This window comes from Heptranchias perlo, chromosome 26, assembly GCF_035084215.1.
Source record: "Heptranchias perlo isolate sHepPer1 chromosome 26, sHepPer1.hap1, whole genome shotgun sequence".
In the NCBI taxonomy this organism is placed as follows: domain Eukaryota; kingdom Metazoa; phylum Chordata; class Chondrichthyes; order Hexanchiformes; family Hexanchidae; genus Heptranchias; species Heptranchias perlo.
The window spans coordinates 43788146-43814954 of record NC_090350.1 but is presented as its reverse complement, the minus strand read 5'-3'; the positions used below and the strand labels follow the sequence as shown (position 1 = coordinate 43814954).

Below are 26809 nucleotides of genomic sequence, written 5' to 3'. Positions count from 1 at the left end.
TTGAGATCTTTATTAATTTTTATTAACAAAACTGCACATATCAAAATCAAGCAGTGGCTATTTACACTGAATGCCAGACCCAGTGGTTACTGGGCCCAGGGGGGAAGGGGAAAAGACAGGGCCTGGAGGGGGGGGGGGTACAGGGCCAGCGGTGAGCCAATAATCTAGCATATTGAACAAATGGAGCAATCACTGCGCTCCCTGTGCGAGTTGCCAAACCAAAAAACCAAGTCGTCAGTCAGTCAGAGAACAAGCGCTGTGTTTATAAGCTGAACCTGACCATCACCATGGACCTTGCTCCGTGTTTACAATTTTAAAATAAGGATGGCTTGATGTATTCAGAAATTGAAAATCTTACTGCTTGATTGCTGTTCTTACAGTGCCCCAGGCCGCCGTAGATCGCACTGCAAGAGGTTCACAGGGGAGTCTGCAACACCCCTCTGACTATCTGTTTAACTCTGGTGTTGCTTTGGCAGTTCACAAACACAAGGAACAATGTAAACAGTGGAGTCCAATGCAGGTTCAGGGTGTAAACCTGGCATACTGCATCCAGCTCTGGCCACAGACACAAAGGAGACCTGGGGGGAAGTAAAGAAAAGAACCACAAGACATAGTCCCACCGTCAGAGGGACCAAGATAGGGGGATTGAATGGACAAACCCGGACCGCACAGCTTTGAAATCAGTGACCTATGGAGTTCTTACTGTATGGAAGCAGCTGTAACCTCACGCTAACTGCGGACAAAGGGTCAAAGGAGCGCAGGGTCAAATGGGCAAAAGGGGTGACAGCAGAGGACTCAGCATGGAATGGACTTCTGGGCAGTGGAGGGATCATTCGCAACTGGATGTGTCGATGGGAAGTCTGTGGGACAGGATGAGCTAAGATGGGCCGAATGGCCTTCCTTGTGAGTACTGGGTTTCTAGGAGGGCCCAATGCTGCAAAGCCCCCAAACAGTCGCAGATCACCGTGCCGATCAGCAGGTTTGAGCCTGTAATAGTTCGAAGGCCTGATTCTGCTGCTCTGAGCAGTCTCTAACCAGACTGCTGGTCTGGAGGAAGATGTACTGCTGCTAAAAATCTTTATTGGGCACGTTCAAAAAAAAAGGAACAAAAGGCTGAAATTCCAGGAAATAGAAAGAATGTTTCCAACATTGATACCCCGATTGATTAACACGATTGGTTAGAGGCTGAATCTAAAGCCCTAAAGCTGCGAGTGTGAAGAACTACAACCCCCAGAATGCACTGCCATGCCTGGCACCAACAAGCATGCTGGGAGATGTAGTCTCTGTCACCGAGTCTCCCCTGGGTCAGCCCATCACAGACTGAGGGCGAGGAGTCCGAGTCTCCCCTGGGTCAGCCCATCACAGACTGAGGGCGAGGAGTCCGAGTCTCCCCTGGGTCAGCCCATCACAGACGGAGGGCGAGGAGTCCGAGTCTCCCCTGGGTCAGCCCATCACAGACGGAGGGCGAGGAGTCCGAGTCTCCCCTGGGTCAGCCCATCACAGACGGAGGGCGAGGAGTCACGATGTGGTGAAGTCTGGGTGAGAGTGTGAGACCTGCATCACTTCCTCCTCCACACTCTCCTCAATCCAACTCACGTACTTCTCCTGGGCAGCCATTGTCCTGCTCATCGCTAAGGAAATACATTAATAAATACAATCACAGTTAACAATAATGAGCTCTTGTTACTGGTACAGTGTGTAATGTGAGAGGAAAGATACACTGCAATTCGAGGGCGGGGCAAGCAGGGGTGAACTACTGTCACAGGCCGGTCAGCATGCGATCTTTTTAAAAATAAAAGCAGAGGCTGAACATACTCTGTTGCTCAGCAGAGCGAGCTGGACTCAACCTGGACCTTAGTTGGAGCACGACAATCGGCCTGAGAATCACCCAGGGAATAAATCACCCAGGGTTTCAGCTGCCAATTGTTATCCACTGACCTGTCCCCTTATGGAAATTGCTGGGGGTTAATAGTTTGTATGGAAGTCAGATGAGTACAGGATCCGGTTCAGCTCTCATGTCCCTCCGTTAAACAGCCTCCCGCTGCCCAAGTTCACGCAACAACTTGCATTTATATAGCGCCTTTAACTTAGTGAACCCTCACATGGTGCTTCACAGGAGCAGTAACAAACAAAAATTGACACCAAGCCAAAGAAAGAGACATTAGGACAGGTGACCAAATGCTTGGTCAAAAGCAGTTGGCTTTAAGGAGCGTCTTAAAAGGAGGAGGTGGAAAAGTTTATAGAATGATACTGCACAGAAAGAGGCCATTCAGTCCATTGTGCCTGTACCTGTTTAAGGAGGAAATTCCAGAGTTTAGGGCCGAGGCAGCTGAAGGCACGGCCGCCAATGGAGGAGCGACGGAAATGGTGGATGCTCAAGAGGCCAGAATTAGAGGAGTGCAGAGATCTCGGAGAGTTGTAGGAGGTTCCAGAGATGGGGAGGGGCGAGGGCCAGAAGAAGGATTTGAACACAAGAATGAGGATTTTAAAATCGAGGCAGTGTCAGTCCTGGAGCCAATGTAGGTCAGCGAACACAGGGGTGATGGGTGAACGGGACTCGGTGAGAGTTAGGGTGCGGGCAGCAGAGTTTTGGATGAGCTCAAGTTTATGGAGGGGCGGAGATGGGAGTCCGGCCAGGAGAGCATTGGAATAGTCGAGTCCCTACACCACCTCTCATAAGCATGGATGTGGCGGGCGGGGCGGGGGGCGGGCCGTGGGGCGGGGCCGCGGCGGAGATGGGCCGCGGGCCGGGGCGGAGACGGGCCGCGTTACGGAGGTGGAAATTACAGGAAGCTTGAGCACTGGGGGTGAGCTGATGGAGGATCAATACCATCCATGGGACCATAGCAACAGTCAGCCCCTTGAGCCGGGGGCGGGCGGGGGACATGGTGCAGAGGGTAGGAGGAAGGGGTTTAGACAACACAACCTGTAAAAGTCAGACAATTACCAGCGAGCTTCCTGCCACAGAACTGCAGCAGTTAGTAAGGATTTCTGCATCTGTGGGATCGGATGGCTGTGGACGATAGCTTACTCTGGTTTAGTTCTGGCCTAACACACTGCGATGCTGCTGAGGAGAGGGTCTGTGTAAAGGATACTCAGTGAACTGGAAATCTGCTCCCACTGCCGCAGACATCATGGCCTCCAGACTTCTCTGCTCCGTGTCCCCAAAACAGTATCCATTTGCCTTATCCACTGCCCTCATCACATGCTTCATAGTCTCCTTATCCTGTGGGAGAGATCACGCACACCCCTCAAACACAATCAAACACCCTCGTATGTACGCAGAGAACTGACCGCCTGAATCCCCAAACTCAAATACATATCTACGTACCCCAAAATGAAACATACTCTGCATGAACCCAAAAAAATACACCCTCAATGCACACCCCCACACTCAAATACCCTCCGTGCACCCCCGCACTCAAATACCCTCCGTGCACCCCCGCACTCAAATACCCTCCGTGCACCCCCTCACTCAAATACCCTCCGTGCACCCCCGCACTCAAATACCCTCCGTGCACCCCCGCACTCAAATACCCTCCGTGCACCCCCGCACTCAAATACCCTCCGTGCACCCCCGCACTCAAATACCCTCCGTGCACCCCCGCACTCAAATACCCTCCGTGCACCCCCGCACTCAAATACCCTCCGTGCACCCCCGCACTCAAATACCCTCCGTGCACCCCCGCACTCAAAAACCCTCCGTGCACCCCCGCACTCAAAATCTGTGTCCCTCACATTCCAGTGTGTCCATAATCCCTTCACAAACCCATGACTTGAAACTCCTCATGATCATAGCACCTAACCCCAACCCACATGCACCCCAACATATATCCCATAACATTGTCACTCTGTGAACCCCAATAGTCCCCTAACACTCAGTCTGCACCCTGTAATCCCACTGAGTCCAATAATGTGCCCTCACGGGTTTGCAATGTTCTCACACGCCAACTAGTGCACAGATGCTGCTGGGAATCCAGTTAGTGACCCCTCCCCACACACCCCGACCCAGAGACCAGAGACCCGGGACCCCCAGCCCCTCCCCACACACCCGGGACCCCCAGTCCCTCCCCACACACCCAGACCCAGAGACCCGGGAACCCCAGCCCCTCCCCACACACCTAGGACCCCCAGCCCCTTCCCACACACCCAGACCCAGAGACCCGGGACCCCCAGTCATTCCCCACACACCCTGACTCACCTGCACATTAAGAGGGATAAAGGAGACCAGACTGTAATCCTCAATCACCTCCACCAGCTTCTTGTTTAATTGTCGGAATTTTTTGAAGAAGGGATCGTTGGCCAAGTGATCCAACAAGTAGGACAGATCCAACACCTCCGTGTAATAATCCAGGTTAAACGCTTAAAAAGAATGAAGGCAGACCCTGCAACATTAGCCCGAATTCAGGCCCACATTTGCTGATAGGCCAGTGCTCCTGTGATATCATTTTCTCCACACCAAGCACTGGCTGCATTTGCAATAAATCGCATCAACACAAATATTTAAAATATTTCCAGCTGTAAATTATCAACACCAGAAATTAAAGACTGAACTCTGCTCCTCGACTTTCTAACATTAGAACCAGTTTGTTTATGGTTCAGCATGAAGTCCAGATCCCCAGCCCCTTCCCCAGACACCCCTCTCCGTGATCACCCAGCCCCTTCCCACAGGCCCAGACCCCCACCATCACCCAGTCCCACAGACCCAGACCCCCCCCCCACCCTGCCCGCCGTGATCACCCAGCCCCCCTCCACACAGCACGACCCCGGGACACCCAGCCCGCCTCCAGGACACCCAGCCCCTTCCCCATAGATCTAGACCCTCCGTGTTCACCCAGCCCCTCCCCAGACACCCATTTTGTTGCACGTACCCCCGGACAGCCTTACCCAATTTCCCAAACTGTTCGATGAGGTCCATTTTGGAGAGGATGTTGATGTGAGGCAGCTCCACGTGCAGCATGGTGGACAGGGACGTGCACAGGATGGAGATGAACTTGGCAGGATCGGTGCAGTAGTGAGAATCCACCAGGTGGACGGCTGTTAGCTACAGGAGGAGATGGGCAGCATTAACATGAGGTCAGCACACTGTCCTCACCTCAACTTACAGACATCATCCCTCAGCTTATCGGAGCTGGTGACACCCACCAGTCCCACCTCTAACCCAGGTCCAGAAATCTCAACACACGGCTTTCAGCCGCTCCCAACTTGCTTAAATCACAGGAATGGAGGGAGGAGCAAAATTTCCAACTGTACTGAGTGATGTGTCAGATCACATCATTAAGCTGTTCCTCCCCTGCAGACACACTGCCCATTGCCCTGAGCTGTACTCAATGTGTGTTCCTCTCCTACAGACCCTGTTGTTTACTGTGTCTGTAGTTGAAAGTGTGTAGTATACAAGTCCAGACTGCACCATCTCTTACACACATGCTTCTTTATGTAGGCCAAACCTTGGTCCATTTAAAATGTTTAAAAGAAAATTTGGAATTGTGTAGTTAGTGCACAATCTCAGACCATGGAGTAACAGTTACTGTGACAGAGTATCAGTCTGCTAAACTCCACCACCGCTTCAAATGTGTTGTTATAAAGTCTGTAAAATTCAAGTCCTCAGCCTTCTTTGGAAAATTCAAGGCTCACTGACTCAACAGCCCCAGTGATTCACCCGACAGCATAGTATTTAAACATCTGTACCAGGGCACCGCGGCGACTCGGCCCCTGAGCCCAGGCACCCTCGGCCCCTGAGCCCGGGCACTATTAGCCCCTGTACCCATGACCCCACCCTGAGCCCGATCACCCTCGGCCCCTGTACCCATGATGTCAGCCCTGTACCCGGCCACCCTCGGCCCCTGTACCTGTGACCCGGCCCCTGTACCCGGCCACCCCCGGCCCCTGTACCCGGCCACCCCCGGCCCCTGTACCCGGCCACCCCCGGCCCCTGTACCCGGCCACCCCCGGCCCCTGTACCCGGCCACCCCCGGCCCCTGTACCCGGCCACCCTCGGCCCCTGTACCTGTGACCCGGCCCCTGTACCCGGCCACCCTCGGCCCCTGTACCCGGCCACCCCCGGCCCCTGTACACCGGCCACCCTCGGCCCCTGTACCCGGCCACCCTCGGCCCCTGTACCCGGCCACCCTCGGCCCCTGTACCTGTGACCCTGCCCCTGTACCCGGCCACCCTCGGCCCCTGTACCCGGCCACCCTCGGCCCCTGTACCTATGACCCGGCCCCTGTACCCGGCCACCCCCGGCCCCTGTACCCGGCCACCCCCGGCCCCTGTACCCGGGCCACCCCCGGCCCCTGTACCCGGCCACCCCCGGCCCCTGTACCCGGCCACCCCCGGCCCCTGTACCCGGCCACCCTCGGCCCCTGTACCCGGCCACCCTCGGCCCCTGTACCCGGCCACCCTCGGCCCCTGTACCCGGCCACCCTCGGCCCCTGTACCCGGCCACCCTCGGCCCCTGTACCCGGCCACCCTCGGCCCCTGTACCCGGCCACCCTCGGCCCCTGTACCCGGCCACCCTCGGCCCCTGTACCCGGCCACCCTCGGCCCCTGTACCCGGCCACCCTCGGCCCCTGTACCCGGCCACCCTCGGCCCCTGTACCCGTGACCCTGCCCCTGTACCCGGCCACCCTCGGCCCCTGTACCTGTGACCCTGCCCCTGTACCCGGGCACCCCACTCTTGAATTTACTGCTCACAAGAGCCCAGGAACACATCCAGCGTGGGGATGGTGTGAGTACAGCTCACCCCCTCAAGGACAGTGTTAAGAACCATTGTACCAAACCAGTTTAGTTTTACACTGAACCCTTTCATTAGCTAAATGTGAAAACACCAACAGAGCTGACGGTTTTTATTTTACTAAAACTTTATATTAACGATTCTGATGAATCGAAGTTCTGACGAAAGGTCATTGATGTGAAACATTAACTGTTTCTCTCTCCACAGATCCTCCCTGACCTGATCAGCGTTTCCAACATTTTCTGTTTTTATTTCAGGTTTCCAGCATCTGCAGTATTTTGCTTTTGATTTCATATTATCTTAGAATCATAGAAAGGTTACAGCACGGAAGAAGGCCATTCGGCCCATCGAGTCCGTGCTGACTCTATGGAAGAGCAATCCAACTAGTTCCACTCCCCCGCCCTATCCCTGTAGCCCTGCAAATCATTTCCCTTCAAGTACTTATCCAGTTCCTTTTTGAAGGTCATGATTGAATCTGCCTCCACCACCCCCTCGGGCAGTGCATTCCAGATCCTAACCACTCGCTGTAAAAAAGTTTATCCCCATATCACCTTTGCTTCTTTTACCAATCACTTTAAATCTGTGTCCTCTGGTTCTTGACCCTTCCGCCAATGGGAACAGTTTCTCTCTATCTACTCTGTCTAGACCCTTCATGATTTTGAATACCTCTATCAAATCTCCTCTCAACCTTCTCTGTTCCAAGGAGAACAGCCCCAGCTTCTCCAGTCTATCCACGTAACTAAAGTCCCTCATCCCTGGAATCATTCTAGTAAATCTCTTCTGCACCATCTCTAAGGCCTTCACATCTTTCCTAAAGTGCGGTGCCCAGAACTGGACACAATACTCCAGTTGTGGCCGAACCAGTGTTTTATAAAGGTTCATCATGACTTCCTTGCTTTTATACTCTATGCCTCCATTTATAAAACCCAGGATCCTGTCTGCTTTTTTAACCGCTTTCTCAACCTGCTCTGTCATCTTCAATGATTTGTGTACATAAACCCCCAGATCCCTCTGTTCCTCTACCCCTTTTAGAATTGTGCTCTCTAGTTTATATTGCCTCTCCTCGTTCTTCCTATTGAAATGTATGAGCTCTCATTTTTCTGCATTAAATTTGATCTGCCACGTGTCCGCCCATGCTATCAGCCTATCTATATCCTCTTGAAGTCTATCACTATCCTCCTCACTGTTTACTACACTTCCAAGTTTTGTGTCATCTGTAAATTTTGAAATTGTGCCCTGTACACCCAAGTCATTAATATATATCAAGAAAAGCAGCAGTCCCCAGCACCGACCCCTGGGGAACACCACTGTACACCTCCCTCCAGTCCGAAAAACAACCATTCACCACTGCTGTGTTTCCTGTTACTTAGCCAATTCTGTATCCATGCTGCTACTGCCCCCTTTATTCCAATAGGCTTCAGTCTTGATGACAAGTCTATTATGTGGCACTTTATCAAACACCTTTTGAAAATCCATATACACCACATCAACCACACTGCCCTCTTCAACTCTCTCTGTTACCTCATCAAAAGCTCAATCAAGTTAGTTAAAGATGATTTGCCTTTAACAAATCCATGCTGGCTTTCCCTAATCAGTCCACACTCGTCCAAGTGACTGTTAATTCTGTCCTGGATTATCGTTTCTAAAAGTTTCCCCACCACTGAGGTTAAACTGACTGGCCTGTAGTTGCTGGGTTTATCCTTACACCCTTTCTTGAACAAGGGTGTAACATTTGCAATTCTCCAGTTCTCTGGCACCACCCCCATATCTAAGGATGTTTGGAAGATTACGGCCAGTACCTCCACAATTTCCACCCTTACTTCCCTCAGCAACTTAGGATGCATCCCATCCGGACCGGGTGACTTATCTACTTTAAGTACAGCTAGCCTTTCTAGTACCTCCTCTTTATCAATTTTTAGCCCATCTAGTATCTCAACTATATCTTCCTTTACTGAGACTCTGGCAGCATCTTCTTCCTTGGTAAAGACAGATGCAAAGTACACATTAAGTACCTCGGCCATCCCCTCTGCCTCCATGAGTAGATCTCCTTTATGGTCCCTAATCGGCCCCACCCCTCCTCTTACTACCCATTTACTGTTTACATGCCTGTAGAAGACTCTTGGATTCCCTTTTACATTAGCCGCCAGTCTATTCTCATATTCTCTCTTTGCCCCTCTTATTTCCTTTTTCACTTCCCCTCTGAACTTTCTATATTCTGCCTGGTTCTCACTTGTGTTATCAACCTGACATCTGTCACACGCCACTTTTTTCTGTTTCATCTTACTCTCTATCTATTTTGTCATCCAGGGAGCTCTGGCTTTAGTTGCCCTACCTTTCCCCCTCGTGGGAATGTACCTAGACTGTACCTGAACCATCTCCTATTTAAAGGCCACCCACTGTTCAATTACAGTTTTGTTTGCCAATCTTTGATTCCAATTTACCCGGGCCAGATCTGTTCTCATCCTATTGAAATTGGCCCTCCTCCAATTGAGTATTTTTATTTTAGAGTGGTCCATGTCCTTTTCCATAGCTATTCTAAACCTTATGATACAATGATCGCTGCTCCCTAAATGCTCCCCCACTGACACTTGCTCCACTCAGCCTGCCTCATTCCCCAGAATCAGATCCAGCAATGCCTCCTTCCTCGTTGGGTTGGAAACGAACTGGTTGAGAAAGTTCTCCTCAACACACTTCAAAAATTCCTTCCCCTCTTTCCCCCTTATATTATTCCTATCCCAGTCTATATTCGGATAGTTGAAGTCACCCATTATCACTACTCTATGGCTTTTGCACCTCTCTGTAATTTCCCTGCAAATTTGTTCCTCTATATCCTTCTCACTAGTTGGTGGCCCATAGCATACACCCAGTAGTGTAACAGCACTATTGTTTCTTAACTCTAACCCAATAGATTCTGTCCTTGACCCCTCCAGGACATCCTCTCTCTCCTGCACTGAAATTAACAGTTGGTTTAACTTTTGTTGACGTTTTACTACGTTAAAAGGTACTATATAAATGCAAATTGTTACTGTAATTAATTTAAATCAGCTAAAAAGTTAAAATTCCAAGAAGTCCCCAGTTATGTACTGACCAGACAGGACTCCAGGGAAATCTCAGAGCCCTGCCTTTTCTCTCCCCGTTTCCCCATCCTCTCCTGAGCTGAATGCTTGATTTTCGTGTTCCTCACCCAAGTGACCGCTCAGTGTCCAAGTTTAGACAATGAGTGTGGGCGGGGAGGGAATCACAGTCTGTCGTCAGCGACCTGCACACATACACTGTCCCCCGAGGCTCATGGCAGGAGCCCCATCTGAACGTCCCCCTCTCTAACCAAGAGCCAATGAGACCCATTATAGCACCTCTCCAACGACAGCCTGAGTAATTAGGTCAGCACAGACCAGGAAGCAAAGCCTCTGACCTGGAGGGGCTCAGTGGCGCAATGGGTGATGCATTTACCAACAAGGCCAGCTTCAGTCTTCAACAAATAAAACAAGGGGGAGAAAGTGTCATCAGTCAGCATCTGTGAGCAGGAGAGACTGGCTAACCCTTCAAGCATAAAGTTCAGGATCACACCCGAAACACTGGGTGTTCTCTCCACAGCTGCTGACTGCTGAGTATTTCCAACATTGTTTGCCTGGCTCACAGTGCCCGAGTGTGAACTCACTCTGAAATTCCACTTAGTTAATTGTGCGAGGACATTCCTGACGGAGCAGTTATGAGTGTAGAGCTCCACTTGACCCGGGCAGTCAAACAGGAAGTAACAGTCCTTGTACTGCTGCATCTTCTGCTGCAGCCAATCCAGGTTGGCCTCCAGGTATTCCATGCAGTAAATCAGCCCTCCATTGGGGCCCAGTCCCAGGCCATCCATAACATCGTCCAGCTTCACCAGCTCCGCTATGTCCACCGAACACGGGTACGGGACAATGTCATTGGCAGGGTCAAGGTTCACCACTGCCACCTTGCGGCCAAGCTTCGAAAGAAACTCCTGCATCCCTGTGCAGTAGGTGGTCTTCCCTGAACCAGGCGGCCCGATAACCACCTGGCCAAAAACAACAGGGGGTCTGGGCTCTTCCGACATCCTAACACGATCCCTGGGGACTCATCACAGCTCCACAGACCTGGAACCGAGAGAAACAATTACAAAACATCCTGCCGGGGGGGGGGCAGCGCAGACGAGGGGAGGGGGGGGCAGCGCAGACGAGGGGAGGGGGGGGCAGCGCAGACGAGGGGAGGGGGGGGCAGCGCAGACGAGGGGAGGGGGGGGCAGCGCAGACGAGGGGAGGGGGGGGCAGCGCAGACGAGGGGAGGGGGGGGCAGCGCAGACGAGGGGGAGGGGGGGGCAGCGCAGACGAGGGGAGGGGGGGGCAGCGCAGGCGAGGGGAGGGGGGGGCAGCGCAGGCGAGGGGAGGGGGGGCAGCGCAGGCGAGGGGAGGGGGGGGCAGACGAGGGGAGGGGGGGGCAGACGAGGGGGAGGGGGGGGCAGACGAGGGGAGGGGGGGGCAGACGAGGGGAGGGGGGGGCAGACGAGGGGAGGGGGGGGCAGACGAGGGGAGGGGGGGCAGACGAGGGGAGGGGGGGCAGACGAGGGGAGGGGGGGGCAGACGAGGGGAGGGGGGGCAGACGAGGGGAGGGGGGGGCAGACGAGGGGAGGGGGGGGCAGACGAGGGGAGGGGGGGGCAGACGAGGGGAGGGGGGGGCAGACGAGGGGAGGGGGGGCAGACGAGGGGAGGGGGGGGCAGACGAGGGGAGGGGGGGGCAGACGAGGGGAGGGAGGGGCAGACGAGGGGAGGGGGGGGCAGACGAGGGGAGGGGGGGGCAGACGAGGGGAGGGGGGGGCAGACGAGGGGGAGGGGGGGGCAGACGAGGGGAGGGGGGGCAGACGAGGGGAGGGGGGGCAGACGAGGGGAGGGGGGGGCAGACGAGGGGAGGGGGGGGCAGACGAGGGGAGGGGGGGGCAGACGAGGGGAGGGGGGGGCAGACGAGGGGAGGGGGGGGCAGACGAGGGGAGGGGGGGCAGACGAGGGGAGGGGGGGCAGACGAGGGGAGGGGGGGCAGACGAGGGGAGGGGGGGCAGACGAGGGGAGGGGGGGCAGACGAGGGGAGGGGGGGCAGACGAGGGGAGGGGGGGCAGACGAGGGGAGGGGGGGCAGACGAGGGAGGGGGGGCAGACGAGGGGAGGGGGGGCAGACGAGGGGAGGGGGGGCAGACGAGGGGAGGGGGGCAGACGAGGGAGGGGGGGCAGACGAGGGGAGGGGGGGCAGACGAGGGGAGGGGGGGCAGACGAGGGGAGGGGGGGCAGACGAGGGGAGGGGGGGCAGACGAGGGGAGGGGGGGCAGACGAGGGGAGGGGGGGCAGACGAGGGGAGGGGGGGCAGACGAGGGGAGGGGGGGCAGACGAGGGAGGGGGGGGCAGACGAGGGGAGGGGGGCAGACGAGGGGAAGGGGGGCAGACGAGGGGAGGGGGGGCAGACGAGGGGAGGGGGGGCAGACGAGGGGAGGGGGGGCAGACGAGGGGAGGGGGGGCAGACGAGGGGAGGGGGGGCAGACGAGGGGAGGGGGGGCAGACGAGGGGAGGGGGGGGCAGACGAGGGGAGGGAGGGAGGGGGGGGCGGCGCAGACGAGGGGAGGGAGGGAGGGGGGGGCGGCGCAGACGAGGGGAGGGAGGGAGGGGGGGGCGGCGCAGACGAGGGGAGGGAGGGGGGTGGCGCAGACGAGGGGAGGGAGGGAGGGGGGGCGGCGCAGACGAGGGGAGGGAGGGAGGGGGGGGCGGCGCAGACGAGGGGGGGGGGGCGGCGCAGACGAGGGGGGGGGGCGGCGCAGACGAGGGGGGGGGCGGCGCAGACGAGGGGAGGGAGGGAGGGGGGGGGGCGGAGCAGACGAGGGGAGGGAGGGGGGGTGGCGCAGACGAGGGGAGGGAGGGAGGGAGGGAGGGAGGGGGGGGGCGGCGCGGACGAGGGGGGGGGGGCGGCGGCGCAGACGAGGGGGGGGGGGGGCGGCGCAGACGAGGGGGGGGGGGGCGGCGCAGACGAGGGGAGGGGGGGGAGGGAGTGAGGGAGGGGGGGGAGGGAGTGGGGGAGGGAGGGGGGGAGGGGAGGGGGGGGAGGGAGGGGGGGAGGGAGGGGGGGAGGGAGGGGGGGGGGGAGGGAGGGAGGGAGGGCGCAGACGAGGGGAGGGGCGGCGCAGACGAGGGGAGGGGCGGCGCAGACGAGGGGAGGGGCGGCGCAGACGAGGGGAGGGGCGGCGCAGACGAGGGGAGGGGCGGCGCAGACGAGGGGAGGGGCGGCGCAGACGAGGGGAGGGGCGGCGCAGACGAGGGGAGGGGCGGCGCAGACGAGGGGAGGGGCGGCGCAGACGAGGGGAGGGGCGGCGCAGACGAGGGGAGGGGCGGCGCAGACGAGGGGAGGGGCGGCGCAGACGAGGGGAGGGGCGGCGCAGACGAGGGGAGGGGCGGCGCAGACGAGGGGAGGGGCGGCGCAGACGAGGGGAGGGGCGGCGCAGACGAGGGGAGGGGCGGCGCAGACGAGGGGAGGGGCGGCGCAGACGAGGGGAGGGGCGGCGCAGACGAGGGGAGGGGCGGCGCAGACGAGGGGAGGGGCGGCGCAGACGAGGGGAGGGGCGGCGCAGACGAGGGGAGGGGCGGCGCAGACGAGGGGAGGGGCGGCGCAGACGAGGGGAGGGGCGGCGCAGACGAGGGGAGGGGCGGCGCAGACGAGGGGAGGGGCGGCGCAGACGAGGGGAGGGGCGGCGCAGACGAGGGAGGGGCGGCGCAGACGAGGGAGGGGCGGCGCAGACGAGGGAGGGGCGGCGCAGACGAGGGAGGGAGGGGCGGCGCAGACGAGGGAGGGAGGGGCGGCGCAGACGAGGGAGGGAGGGGCGGCGCAGACGAGGGAGGGAGGGGGCGGCGCAGACGAGGGAGGGAGGGGCGGCGCAGACGAGGGAGGGAGGGAGGGGCGGCGCAGACGAGGGAGGGAGGGAGGGGCGGCGCAGACGAGGGAGGGAGGGAGGGGCGGCGCAGACGAGGGAGGGGAGGGAGGGGCGGCGCAGACGAGGGAGGGAGGGAGGGGCGGCGCAGACGAGGGAGGGAGGGAGGGGGCGGCGCAGACGAGGGAGGGAGGGAGGGGCGGCGCAGACGAGGGAGGGAGGGAGGGGCGGCGCAGACGAGGGAGGGAGGGAGGGGCGGCGCAGACGAGGGAGGGAGGGAGGGGCGGCGCAGACGAGGGAGGGAGGGAGGGGCGGCGCAGACGAGGGAGGGAGGGAGGGGCGGCGCAGACGAGGGAGGGAGGGAGGGGCGGCGCAGACGAGGGAGGGAGGGAGGGGCGGCGCAGACGAGGAGGGAGGGAGGGGCGGCGCAGACGAGGGAGGGAGGGAGGGGCGGCGCAGACGAGGGAGGGAGGGAGGGGCGGCGCAGACGAGGGAGGGAGGGAGGGGCGGCGCAGACGAGGGAGGGAGGGAGGGGCGGCGCAGACGAGGGAGGGAGGGAGGGGCGGCGCAGACGAGGGAGGGAGGGAGGGGCGGCGCAGACGAGGGAGGGAGGGAGGGGCGGCGCAGACGAGGGAGGGAGGGAGGGGCGGCGCAGACGAGGGAGGGAGGGAGGGGCGGCGCAGACGAGGGAGGAGGGAGGGGCGGCGCAGACGAGGGAGGGAGGGAGGGGCGGCGCAGACGAGGGAGGGAGGGAGGGGCGGCGCAGACGAGGGAGGGAGGGAGGGGCGGCGCAGACGAGGGAGGGAGGGAGGGGCGGCGCAGACGAGGGAGGGAGGGAGGGGCGGCGCAGACGAGGGAGGGAGGGAGGGGCGGCGCAGACGAGGGAGGGAGGGAGGGGCGGCGCAGACGAGGGAGGGAGGGAGGGGCGGCGCAGACGAGGAGGGAGGGAGGGGCGGCGCAGACGAGGGAGGGAGGGAGGGGCGGCGCAGACGAGGGAGGGAGGGAGGGGCGGCGCAGACGAGGGAGGGAGGGAGGGGCGGCGCAGACGAGGGAGGGAGGGAGGGGCGCGCAGACGAGGGAGGGAGGGAGGGGCGGCGCAGACGAGGGAGGGAGGGAGGGGCGGCGCAGACGAGGGAGGGAGGGAGGGGCGGCGCAGACGAGGGAGGGAGGGAGGGGCGGCGCAGACGAGGGAGGGAGGGAGGGGCGGCGCAGACGAGGGAGGGAGGGAGGGGCGGCGCAGACGAGGGAGGGAGGGAGGGGCGGCGCAGACGAGGGAGGGAGGGAGGGGCGGCGCAGACGAGGGAGGGAGGGAGGGGCGGCGCAGACGAGGGAGGGAGGGAGGGGCGGCGCAGACGAGGGAGGGAGGGAGGGGCGGCGCAGACGAGGGAGGGAGGGAGGGGCGGCGCAGACGAGGGAGGGAGGGAGGGGCGGCGCAGACGAGGGAGGGAGGGAGGGGCGGCGCAGACGAGGGAGGGAGGGAGGGGCGGCGCAGACGAGGGAGGGAGGGAGGGGCGGCGCAGACGAGGGAGGGAGGGAGGGGCGGCGCAGACGAGGGAGGGAGGGAGGGGCGGCGCAGACGAGGGAGGGAGGGAGGGGCGGCGCAGACGAGGGAGGGCGGGAGGGAGGGGCGGCGCAGACGAGGGAGGGAGGGAGGGGCGGCGCAGACGAGGGAGGAGGGAGGGGCGGCGCAGACGAGGGAGGGAGGGAGGGGCGGCGCAGACGAGGGAGGGAGGGAGGGGCGGCGCAGACGAGGGAGGGAGGGAGGGGCGGCGCAGACGAGGGAGGGAGGGAGGGGCGGCGCAGACGAGGGAGGGAGGGAGGGGCGGCGCAGACGAGGGAGGGAGGGAGGGGCGGCGCAGACGAGGGAGGGAGGGAGGGGCGGCGCAGACGAGGGAGGGAGGGAGGGGCGGCGCAGACGAGGGAGGGAGGGAGGGGCGGCGCAGACGAGGGAGGGAGGGAGGGGCGGCGCAGACGAGGAGGGAGGGAGGGGCGGCGCAGACGAGGGAGGGAGGGAGGGGCGGCGCAGACGAGGGAGGGAGGGAGGGGCGGCGCAGACGAGGGAGGGAGGGAGGGGCGGCGCAGACGAGGGAGGGAGGGAGGGGCGGCGCAGACGAGGGAGGGAGGGAGGGGCGGCGCAGACGAGGGAGGGAGGGAGGGGCGGCGCAGACGAGGGAGGGAGGGAGGGGCGGCGCAGACGAGGGAGGGAGGGAGGGGCGGCGCAGACGAGGGAGGGAGGGAGGGGCGGCGCAGACGAGGGAGGGAGGGAGGGGCGGCGCAGACGAGGGAGGGAGGGAGGGGCGGCGCAGACGAGGGAGGGAGGGAGGGGCGGCGCAGACGAGGGAGGGAGGGAGGGGCGGCGCAGACGAGGGAGGGAGGGAGGGGCGGCGCAGACGAGGGAGGGAGGGAGGGGCGGCGCAGACGAGGGAGGGAGGGAGGGGCGGCGCAGACGAGGGAGGGAGGGAGGGGCGGCGCAGACGAGGGAGGGAGGGAGGGGCGGCGCAGACGAGGGAGGGAGGGGAGGGGCGGCGCAGACGAGGGAGGGAGGGAGGAGGGGCGGCGCAGACGAGGGAGGGAGGGAGGGAGGGGCGGCGCAGACGAGGGAGGGAGGGAGGGAGGGGCGGCGCAGACGAGGGAGGGAGGGGAGGGGCGGCGCAGACGAGGGAGGAGGGAGGGAGGGGCGGCGCAGACGAGGGAGGGAGGGAGGGAGGGCGGCGCAGACGAGGGAGGGAGGGAGGGAGGGGCGGCGCAGACGAGGGAGGGAGGGAGGGAGGGGCGGCGCAGACGAGGGAGGGAGGGAGGGGAGGGGCGGCGCAGACGAGGGAGGGAGGGAGGGAGGGGCGGCGCAGACGAGGGAGGGAGGGAGGGAGGGGCGGCGCAGACGAGGGAGGGAGGGAGGGAGGGGCGGCGCAGACGAGGGAGGGAGGGAGGGAGGGGCGGCGCAGACGAGGGAGGGAGGGAGGGAGGGGCGGCGCAGACGAGGGAGGGAGGGAGGGAGGGAGGGGCGGCGCAGACGAGGGAGGGAGGGAGGGAGGGAGGGAGGGCGGCGCAGACGAGGGAGGGAGGGAGGGAGGGAGGGGCGGCGCAGACGAGGGAGGGAGGGGCGGCGCAGACGAGGGAGGGAGGGGCGGCGCAGACGAGGGAGGGAGGGGCGGCGCAGACGAGGGAGGGAGGGGGCGGCGCAGACGAGGGAGGGAGGGAGGGCGGCGCAGACGAGGGAGGGAGGGAGGGGCGGCGCAGACGAGGGAGGGAGGGGCGGCGCAGACGAGGGAGGGAGGGGCGGCGCAGACGAGGGAGGGAGGGGCGGCGCAGACGAGGGAGGGAGGGGCGGCGCAGACGAGGGAGGGAGGGGCGGCGCAGACGAGGGAGGGAGGGAGGGAGGGCGGCGCAGACGAGGGAGGGAGGGAGGGAGGGAGGGGCGGCGCAGACGAGGGAGGGAGGGAGGGAGGGAGGGCGGCGCAGACGAGGGAGGGAGGGAGGGAGGGGCGGCGCAGACGAGGGAGGGAGGGAGGGAGGGGCAGCGCAGACGAGGGAGGGAGGGAGGGAGGGAGGGAGGGGCGGCGCAGACGAGGAGGGAGGGAGGGAGGGCGCGCAGACGAGGAGGGAGGGAGGGAGGGGCGGCGCAGACGAGGGAGGGAGGGCGCAGAGGGAGGGAGGGAGGGGCGGCGCAGACGAGGGAGGGAGGGAGGGGCGGCGCAGACGAGGGAGGGAGGGGAGGGAGGGGGCGGCGCAGACGAGGGAGGGAGGGAGGGGGGCGGCGCAGACGAGGGAGGGAGGGCGCCGAGGGAGGGAGGGAGGGGCGGCGCAGACGAGGAGGGAGGAGGGAGGGGCGGCGCAGACGAGGGAGGGAGGGAGGGGCGGCGCAGACGAGGGGGAGGGAGGAGGGGCGGCGCAGACGAGGGAGGGAGGGGCGGCGCAGACGAGGGAGGGAGGGGCGGCGCAGACGAGGGAGGGAGGGGCGGCGCAGACGAGGGAGGGAGGGGCGGCGCAGACGAGGGAGGGAGGGGCGGCGCAGACGAGGGAGGGAGGGGCGGCGCAGACGAGCGAGGGAGGGGCGGCGCAGACGAGGGAGGGAGGGGCGGCGCAGACGAGGGAGGGAGGGGCGGCGCAGACGAGGGAGGGAGGGGCGGCGCAGACGAGGGAGGGAGGGGCGGCGCAGACGAGGGAGGGAGGGGCGGCGCAGACGAGGGAGGGAGGGGCGGCGCAGACGAGGGAGGGAGGGGCGGCGCAGACGAGGGAGGGAGGGGCGGCGCAGACGAGGCAGGGAGGGGCGGCGCAGACGAGGGAGGGAGGGGCGGCGCAGACGAGGGAGGGAGGGGCGGCGCAGACGAGGGAGGGAGGGAGGGGCGGCGCAGACGAGGGAGGGAGGGAGGGGCGGCGCAGACGAGGGAGGGAGGGAGGGGCGGCGCAGACGAGGGAGGGAGGGAGGGGCGGCGCAGACGAGGGAGGGAGGGAGGGGCGGCGCAGACGAGGGAGGGAGGGAGGGGCGGCGCAGACGAGGGAGGGAGGGAGGGGCGGCGCAGACGAGGGAGGGAGGGAGGGGCGGCGCAGACGAGGGAGGGAGGGAGGGGCGGCGCAGACGAGGGAGGGAGGGAGGGGCGGCGCAGACGAGGGAGGGAGGGAGGGGCGGCGCAGACGAGGGAGGGAGGGAGGGGCGGCGCAGACGAGGGAGGGAGGGAGGGGCGGCGCAGACGAGGGAGGGAGGGAGGGGCGGCGCAGACGAGGAGGGAGGGAGGGGCGGCGCAGACGAGGGAGGGAGGGAGGGGCGGCGCAGACGAGGGAGGGAGGGAGGGGCGGCGCAGACGAGGGAGGGAGGGAGGGGCGGCGCAGACGAGGGAGGGAGGGAGGGGCGGCGCAGACGAGGAGGGAGGGAGGGGCGGCGCAGACGAGGGAGGGAGGGAGGGGCGGCGCAGACGAGGGAGGGAGGGAGGGGCGGCGCAGACGAGGGAGGGAGGGAGGGGCGGCGCAGACGAGGGAGGGAGGGAGGGGCGGCGCAGACGAGGCGGAGGGAGGGCGGCGCAGACGAGGAGGGAGGGAGGGGCGGCGCAGACGAGGGAGGGAGGGAGGGGCGGCGCAGACGAGGGAGGGAGGGAGGGGCGGCGCAGACGAGGGAGGGAGGGAGGGGCGGCGCAGACGAGGGAGGGAGGGAGGGGCGGCGCAGACGAGGGAGGGAGGGAGGGGCGGCGCAGACGAGGGAGGGAGGGAGGGGCGGCGCAGACGAGGGAGGGAGGGAGGGGCGGCGCAGACGAGGGAGGGAGGGAGGGGCGGCGCAGACGAGGGAGGGAGGGAGGGGCGGCGCAGACGAGGGAGGGAGGGAGGGGCGGCGCAGACGAGGGAGGGAGGGAGGGCGGCGCAGACGAGGGAGGGAGGGAGGGGCGGCGCAGACGAGGGAGGGAGGGAGGGGCGGCGCAGACGAGGGAGGGAGGGAGGGGCGGCGCAGACGAGGGGAGGGAGGGGCGGCGCAGACGAGGGAGGGAGGGAGGGGCGGCGCAGACGAGGGAGGGGGAGGGGCGGCGCAGACGAGGGAGGGAGGGGCGGCGCAGACGAGGGAGGGAGGGGCGGCGCAGACGAGGGAGGGAGGGAGGGGCGGCGCAGACGAGGGAGGGAGGGAGGGGCGGCGCAGACGAGGGAGGGAGGGAGGGGCGGCGCAGACGAGGGAGGGAGGAGGGCGGCGCAGACGAGGGAGGGAGGGAGGGGCGGCGCAGACGAGGGAGGGAGGGAGGGGCGGCGCAGACGAGGGAGGGAGGGAGGGGCGGCGCAGACGAGGGAGGGAGGGAGGGGCGGCGCAGACGAGGGAGGGAGGGAGGGGCGGCGCAGACGAGGGAGGGAGGGAGGGGCGGCGCAGACGAGGGAGGGAGGGAGGGGCGGCGCAGACGAGGGAGGGAGGGAGGGGCGGCGCAGACGAGGGAGGGAGGGAGGGGCGGCGCAGACGAGGGAGGGAGGGAGGGGCGGCGCAGACGAGGGAGGGAGGGAGGGGCGGCGCAGACGAGGGAGGGAGGGAGGGGCGGCGCAGACGAGGGAGGGAGGGAGGGGCGGCGCAGACGAGGGAGGGAGGGAGGGGCGGCGCAGACGAGGGAGGGAGGGAGGGGCGGCGCAGACGAGGGAGGGAGGGAGGGGCGGCGCAGACGAGGGAGGGAGGGAGGGAGGGAGGGGCGGCGCAGACGAGGGAGGGAGGGGCGGCGCAGACGAGGGAGGGAGGGAGGGAGGGGCGGCGCAGACGAGGGAGGGAGGGAGGGAGGGAGGGAGGGGCGGCGCAGACGAGGGAGGGAGGGAGGGCGGGCGGCGCAGACGAGGGAGGGAGGGAGGGGCGGCGCAGACGAGGGAGGGAGGAGGGGCGGCGCAGACGAGGGAGGGAGGGAGGGGCGGCGCAGACGAGGGAGGGAGGGAGGGGCGGCGCAGACGAGGGAGGGAGGGGCGGCGCAGACGAGGGAGGGAGGGGCGGCGCAGACGAGGGAGGGAGGAGGGGCGGCGCAGACGAGGGAGGGAGGGGCGGCGCAGACGAGGGAGGGAGGGAGGGGCGGCGCAGACGAGGGAGGGAGGGAGGGGCGGCGCAGACGAGGGAGGGAGGGAGGGGCGGCGCAGACGAGGGAGGGAGGGAGGGGCGGCGCAGACGAGGGAGGGAGGGAGGGGCGGCGCAGACGAGGGAGGAGGAGGGGCGGCGCAGACGAGGGAGGGAGGGGCGGCGCAGACGAGGGAGGGAGGGGCGGCGCAGACGAGGGAGGGAGGGGCGGCGCAGACGAGGGAGGGAGGGGGCGGCGCAGACGAGGGAGGGAGGGGCGGCGCAGACGAGGGAGGGAGGGGCGGCGCAGACGAGGGAGGGAGGGGCGGCGCAGACGAGGGAGGGAGGGGGCGGCGCAGACGAGGGAGGGAGGGAGGGGCGGCGCAGACGAGGGAGGGAGGGAGGGGCGGCGCAGACGAGGGAGGGAGGGAGGGGCGGCGCAGACGAGGGAGGGAGGGAGGGGCGGCGCAGACGAGGGAGGGAGGGAGGGGCGGCGCAGACGAGGGAGGGAGGGAGGGGCGGCGCAGACGAGGGAGGGAGGGAGGGGCGGCGCAGACGAGGGAGGGAGGGAGGGGCGGCGCAGACGAGGGAGGGAGGGGGGCGCAGACGAGGGAGGAGGGGCGGCGCAGACGAGGGAGGGGGCGGCGCAGACGAGGGAGGGGGCGGCGCAGACGGAGGGAGGGCCGAGGGAGGAGGGCGGCGCAGACGAGGGAGGGAGGGGCGGCGCAGACGAGGGAGGGAGGGGCGGCGCAGACGAGGGAGGGAGGGGCGGCGCAGACGAGGGAGGGAGGGGCGGCGCAGACGAGGGAGGGAGGGGCGGCGCAGACGAGGGAGGGAGGGGCGGCGCAGACGAGGGAGGGAGGGGCGGCGCAGACGAGGGAGGGAGGGGCGGCGCAGACGAGGGAGGGAGGGGCGGCGCAGACGAGGGAGGGAGGGGCGGCGCAGACGAGGGAGGGAGGGGCGGCGCAGACGAGGGGAGGGAGGGGCGGCGCAGACGAGGGAGGGAGGGGCGGCGCAGACGAGGGAGGGAGGGGCGGCGCAGACGAGGGAGGGAGGGGCGGCGCAGACGAGGGAGGGAGGGGCGGCGCAGACGAGGGAGGGAGGGAGGGCGGCGCAGACGAGGGAGGGAGGGGCGGCGCAGACGAGGGAGGGAGGGGCGGCGCAGACGAGGGAGGGAGGGAGGGGCGGCGCAGACGAGGAGGGAGGGAGGGAGGGAGGGGCGGCGCAGACGAGGGAGGGAGGGAGGAGGGAGGGGCGGCGCAGACGAGGGAGGGAGGGAGGGAGGGGCGGCGCAGACGAGGGAGGGAGGGAGGGAGGGGCGGCGCAGACGAGGGAGGGAGGGAGGGGCGGCGCAGACGAGGGAGGGAGGGAGGGGCGGCGCAGACGAGGGAGGGAGGGAGGGGCGGCGCAGACGAGGGAGGGAGGGAGGGGCGGCGCAGACGAGGGAGGGAGGGAGGGGCGGCGCAGACGAGGGAGGGAGGGAGGGGCGGCGCAGACGAGGGAGGGAGGGAGGGGCGGCGCAGACGAGGGAGGGAGGGAGGGGCGGCGCAGACGAGGGAGGGAGGGAGGGGCGGCGCAGACGAGGGAGGGAGGGAGGGGCGGCGCAGACGAGGGAGGAGGGAGGGGCGGCGCAGACGAGGGAGGGAGGGAGGGGCGGCGCAGACGAGGGAGGGAGGGAGGGGCGGCGCAGACGAGGGAGGGAGGGAGGGGCGGCGCAGACGAGGGAGGGAGGGAGGGAGGGCGGCGCAGACGAGGGAGGGAGGGAGGGGCGGCGCAGACGAGGGAGGGAGGGAGGGAGGGGCGGCGCAGACGAGGGAGGGAGGGAGGGAGGGGCGGCGCAGACGAGGGAGGGAGGGAGGGAGGGGCGGCGCAGACGAGGGAGGGAGGGAGGGAGGGGCGGCGCAGACGAGGGAGGGAGGGAGGGAGGGGCGGCGCAGACGAGGGAGGGAGGGAGGGAGGGGCGGCGCAGACGAGGGAGGGAGGGAGGGAGGGGCGGCGCAGACGAGGGAGGGAGGGAGGGAGGGCGGCGCAGACGAGGGAGGGAGGGAGGGAGGGGCGGCGCAGACGAGGGAGGGAGGGAGGGAGGGGCGGCGCAGACGAGGGAGGGAGGGAGGGAGGGGCGGCGCAGACGAGGGAGGGAGGGAGGGAGGGGCGGCGCAGACGAGGGAGGGAGGGAGGGAGGGGCGGCGCAGACGAGGGAGGGAGGGAGGGAGGGGCGGCGCAGACGAGGGAGGGAGGGAGGGAGGGGCGGCGCAGACGAGGGAGGGAGGGAGGGAGGGGCGGCGCAGACGAGGGAGGGAGGCCGAGGGAGGGAGGGGCGGCGCAGACGAGGGAGGGAGGGAGGGAGGGGCGGCGCAGACGAGGGAGGGAGGGAGGGAGGGGCGGCGCAGACGAGGGAGGGAGGGAGGGAGGGGCGGCGCAGACGAGGGAGGGAGGGAGGGAGGGGCGGCGCAGACGAGGGAGGGAGGGAGGGAGGGCGGCGCAGACGAGGGAGGGAGGGAGGGAGGGGCGGCGCAGACGAGGGAGGGAGGGGCGGCGCAGACGAGGGAGGGAGGGGCGGCGCAGACGAGGGAGGGAGGGAGGGGCGGCGCAGACGAGGGAGGGAGGGAGGGGCGGCGCAGACGAGGGAGGGAGGGAGGGAGGGGCGGCGCAGACGAGGGAGGGAGGGAGGGAGGGGCGGCGCAGACGAGGGAGGGAGGGAGGGAGGGGCGGCGCAGACGAGGGAGGGAGGGAGGGAGGGGCGGCGCAGACGAGGGAGGGAGGGGCGGCGCAGACGAGGGAGGGAGGGGCGGCGCAGACGAGGGAGGGAGGGGCGGCGCAGACGAGGGAGGGAGGGAGGGGCGGCGCAGACGAGGGAGGGAGGGAGGGAGGGAGGGAGGGAGGGGCGGCGCAGACGAGGGAGGGAGGGAGGGAGGGAGGGGCGGCGCAGACGAGGGAGGGAGGGAGGGAGGGAGGGGCGGCGCAGACGAGGGAGGGAGGAGGGAGGGAGGGAGGGGCGGCGCAGACGAGGGAGGGAGGGGCGGCGCAGACGAGGGAGGGAGGGAGGGAGGGAGGGGCGGCGCAGACGAGGGAGGGAGGGAGGGAGGGGCGGCGCAGACGAGGGAGGGAGGGAGGGAGGGGCGGCGCAGACGAGGGAGGGAGGGAGGGAGGGGCGGCGCAGACGAGGGAGGGAGGGAGGGAGGGGCGGCGCAGACGAGGGAGGGAAGGAGGGAGGGAGGGAGGGGCGGCGCAGACGAGGAGGGAGGGAGGGAGGGGCGGCGCAGACGAGGGAGGGAGGGAGGGAGGGGCGGCGCAGACGAGGGAGGGAGGGAGGGGCGGCGCAGACGAGGGAGGGAGGGAGGGAGGGGCGGCGCAGACGAGGGAGGGGCGGCGCAGACGAGGGAGGGAGGGAGGGAGGGGCGGCGCAGACGAGGGAGGGAGGGGCGGCGCAGACGAGGGGAGGGAGGGAGGGACGGCGCAGACGAGGGAGGGAGGGGGCGGCGCAGACGAGGGAGGGAGGGAGGGAGGGAGGGCGGCGCAGACGAGGGAGGGAGGGAGGGGCGGCGCAGACGAGGGAGGGAGGGAGGGAGGGGCGGCGCAGACGAGGGAGGGAGGGAGGGAGGGAGGGCGGCGCAGACGAGGGAGGGATGGGAGGGAGGGGCGGCGCAGACGAGGGAGGGAGGGAGGGAGGGGCGGCGCAGACGAGGGAGGGAGGGAGGGAGGGGCGGCGCAGACGAGGGAGGGAGGGAGGGAGGGGCGGCGCAGACGAGGGAGGGAGGGAGGGAGGAGGGGCGGCGCAGACGAGGGAGGGAGGGAGGGAGGGGCGGCGCAGACGAGGGAGGGAGGGAGGGAGGGGCGGCGCAGACGAGGGAGGGAGGGAGGGAGGGAGGGGCGGCGCAGACGAGGGAGGGAGGAGGGAGGGAGGGGCGGCGCAGACGAGGGAGGGAGGGAGGGAGGGAGGGGCGGCGCAGACGAGGGAGGAGGGAGGGAGGGGCGGCGCAGACGAGGGAGGGAGGGAGGGAGGGAGGGGCGGCGCAGACGAGGGAGGGAGGGAGGGAGGGGCGGCGCAGACGAGGAGGGAGGGAGGGAGGGAGGGGGCGGCGCAGACGAGGGAGGGAGGGGCGGCGCAGACGAGGGAGGGAGGGAGGGAGGGGCGGCGCAGACGAGGAGGGCGGCGCAGACGAGGGAGGGAGGGGCGGCGCAGACGAGGGGGAGGGAGGGGCGGCGCAGACGAGGGGAGGAGGGAGGGAGGGAGGGGCGGCGCAGACGAGGGAGGGAGGGAGGGGCGGCGCAGACGAGGGAGGGAGGGAGGGAGGGAGGGGCGGCGCAGACGAGGGAGGGAGGAGGGAGGGAGGGGCGGCGCAGACGAGGGAGGGAGGGAGGGAGGGGCGGCGCAGACGAGGGAGGGAGGGAGGGAGGGGCGGCGCAGACGAGGGAGGGAGGGAGGGAGGGCGGCGCAGACGAGGGAGGAGGGAGGGAGGGAGGGAGGGGCGGCGCAGACGAGGGAGGGAGGGAGGGAGGGAGGGGCGGCGCAGACGAGGGGCGGCGCAGACGAGGGAGGGAGGGAGGGGCGGCGCAGACGAGGGAGGGAGGGAGGGGCGGCGCAGACGAGGGAGGGAGGGAGGGAGGGAGGGGCGGCCCAGACGAGGGAGGGGCGGCGCAGACGAGGGAGGGAGGGAGGGAGGGGCGGCGCAGACGAGGGAGGGAGGAGGGAGGGAGGGGCGGCGCAGACGAGGGAGGGAGGGAGGGGCGGCGCAGACGAGGGAGGGAGGGAGGGGCGGCGCAGACGAGGGAGGGAGGGAGGGGCGGCGCAGGGGAGGGAGGGAGGGGCGGCGCAGACGAGGGAGGGAGGGAGGGGCGGCGCAGACGAGGGAGGGAGGGAGGGGCGGCGCAGACGAGGGAGGGAGGGAGGGGCGGCGCAGACGAGGGAGGGAGGGAGGGGCGGCGCAGACGAGGGAGGGAGGGAGGGGCGGCGCAGACGAGGGAGGGAGGGAGGGGCGGCGCAGACGAGGGAGGGAGGGAGGGGCGGCGCAGACGAGGGAGGGAGGGAGGGGCGGCGCAGACGAGGGAGGGAGGGAGGGGCGGCGCAGACGAGGGAGGGAGGGAGGGGCGGCGCAGACGAGGGAGGGAGGGAGGGGCGGCGCAGACGAGGGAGGGAGGGAGGGAGGGGCGGCGCAGGGGAGGGAGGGAGGGAGGGGCGGCGCAGGGGAGGGAGGGAGGGAGGGAGGGGCGGCGCAGACGAGGGAGGGAGGAGGGAGGGGCGGCGCAGACGAGGGAGGGAGGGAGGGAGGGAGGGGCGGCGCAGACGAGGGAGGAGGGAGGGAGGGGCGGCGCAGACGAGGGAGGGAGGGGCGGCGCAGACGAGGGAGGGAGGGAGGGGCGGCGCAGACGAGGGAGGGAGGGGCGGCGCAGACGAGGGGGAGGGGAGGGGAGGGAGGGGAGGGGAGGGGGGGGAAGGGGAAGGGGAAGGGGGAGGGGGCGCCTCAATCCCCACCCAGCACCCGCTGCCGCCAGTTCAGTGATGGGAGATTCGGGGCCGGGCCCGGCCGGAGAGGCAGCCGATAGCCCGTGAAGGCCTGACTCTCGCCGGAGGACGGGTTCTACCCGGTGCCTGATCCAGGAGCCCAGCCAACCAGGCCCCGGCCCCCGGATCAGGCCCCAAAGCACCGACCTGGGTTTGCTCAGCGCGCTCTCCTTCTGCAGAACATTAAAGCCGCGCACCTGGTCGCAGGACGCGGACTCCTCGCTCTCCCGTCTCACACAGCGGTATCCACGGGCGCGGCACAGGACAGACCCGAGGCTGAAGGCCGCACCGTCGGCATGGAGACAGGCAGAAGGCGCTACTGAGCATGCGCAGTCTCCGCTCCCCGAGTATGCGCTCTGCGGCCTTGTGCCGGGAGCCGATTCCCTGGAATTACTGCGCAGCCGCACGCTGCCGGCGCCGGTACTCCGGGCACTGCGCATGTATTGGGATTGGAGGAGGCGCTTCCGCAGGGCGGTAACAGGACACGTGCTGAGTGTGGCCGGGCCCGGGGCCGGGGACAGGGGCCGAGTGTGGCCGGGCCCGGGGGCCGAGTGTGGCCGGGCCCGAGTGGGGACGGGGCCGGGGCTGACTCTGCACCTGTCCTTCCCCAGCTCTGCATCATTGCTAGAGATTCATTGCTGTGATTGAACAGCTCCCATTCGCATTGAATAATCCAACTCCCAGGATGGTGGAAGGCGGATTCGGTGGAGCAATTCCGATCTTCTGTTCTGCCATTTCTGTGATTCAGGTCATCAGCGACAGCAGGTTTATATCCACCCATTTCTGAATTAAAGTTTAGGACAGGACCTCATCAGCACCTTATTAGCTCAAGAGGAAGTTAGACTTTTTTTTCTCCAGGTTACTCCCCTTACCCTGGACTGCAGCATTGTGTTCATAGCTCCTCCTGTGAGCCTGAACCCCAACCATCAGCAAGATGTTGGACTGCACAGCCCAATCCTTACATTTAAGATGATAGTCACGTTTCAAACAATGCGTCAACTTATTAACATCTCAAGAAAAATATTCCCCCCCCCCCCCCCGCAACCCTGCCCCAGCAATTAGAGGCTATGCCTATTAATCCATCAGATTAGGGCTGAAGACTGTCCAAACCAGGTTCATGGTGGTTAGAATGAGGAAAATTGCCCAGGTATGTCCTGTGCAC

General features: G+C 66.9%; 1 protein-coding gene across 2 annotated transcripts; it reads right to left on the bottom strand.

Annotated features, from left to right (window-relative positions):
• On the bottom strand, window positions 1–25955 carry gpn2 (GPN-loop GTPase 2). Of its 2 annotated transcripts, none has more exons than XM_068006929.1 (6): window positions 25845–25955; window positions 10392–10845; window positions 4888–5044; window positions 4202–4362; window positions 3096–3226; window positions 1–1624 (listed from the first exon to the last, which is right to left on the bottom strand). In XM_068006929.1, the coding sequence occupies exons 2-6, from the start codon at window positions 10803–10805 to the stop codon at window positions 1519–1521; spliced, it is 969 nt and encodes a 322-aa protein (XP_067863030.1). In that variant the 5' UTR covers window positions 10806–10845; window positions 25845–25955; the 3' UTR covers window positions 1–1518. The 2 variants fall into 2 exon arrangements, with proteins under 2 accessions (XP_067863030.1, XP_067863031.1); XM_068006930.1 differs by having other exon boundaries at window positions 1–1621.
• Window positions 25956–26809: the final 854 nt, after the last annotated feature.

Bases quoted from the DNA above. Each gene is read 5' to 3' on its own strand.
- gpn2 (XM_068006929.1), bottom strand. From the start codon at position 10,805: ATGTCGGAAGAGCCCAGACCCCCTGTTGTTTTTGGCCAGGTGGTTATC. The intron at 4,363-4,887 runs GTAAGGCTGTCC...ATTCTTTTTAAG, and splicing joins CGAACAGTTTGGGAAATTGG to CGTTTAACCTGGATTATTAC. The intron at 1,625-3,095 runs GTATCCTTTACA...CTTAGCGATGAG, and splicing joins GCAGATTTCCAGTTCACTGA to CAGGACAATGGCTGCCCAGG.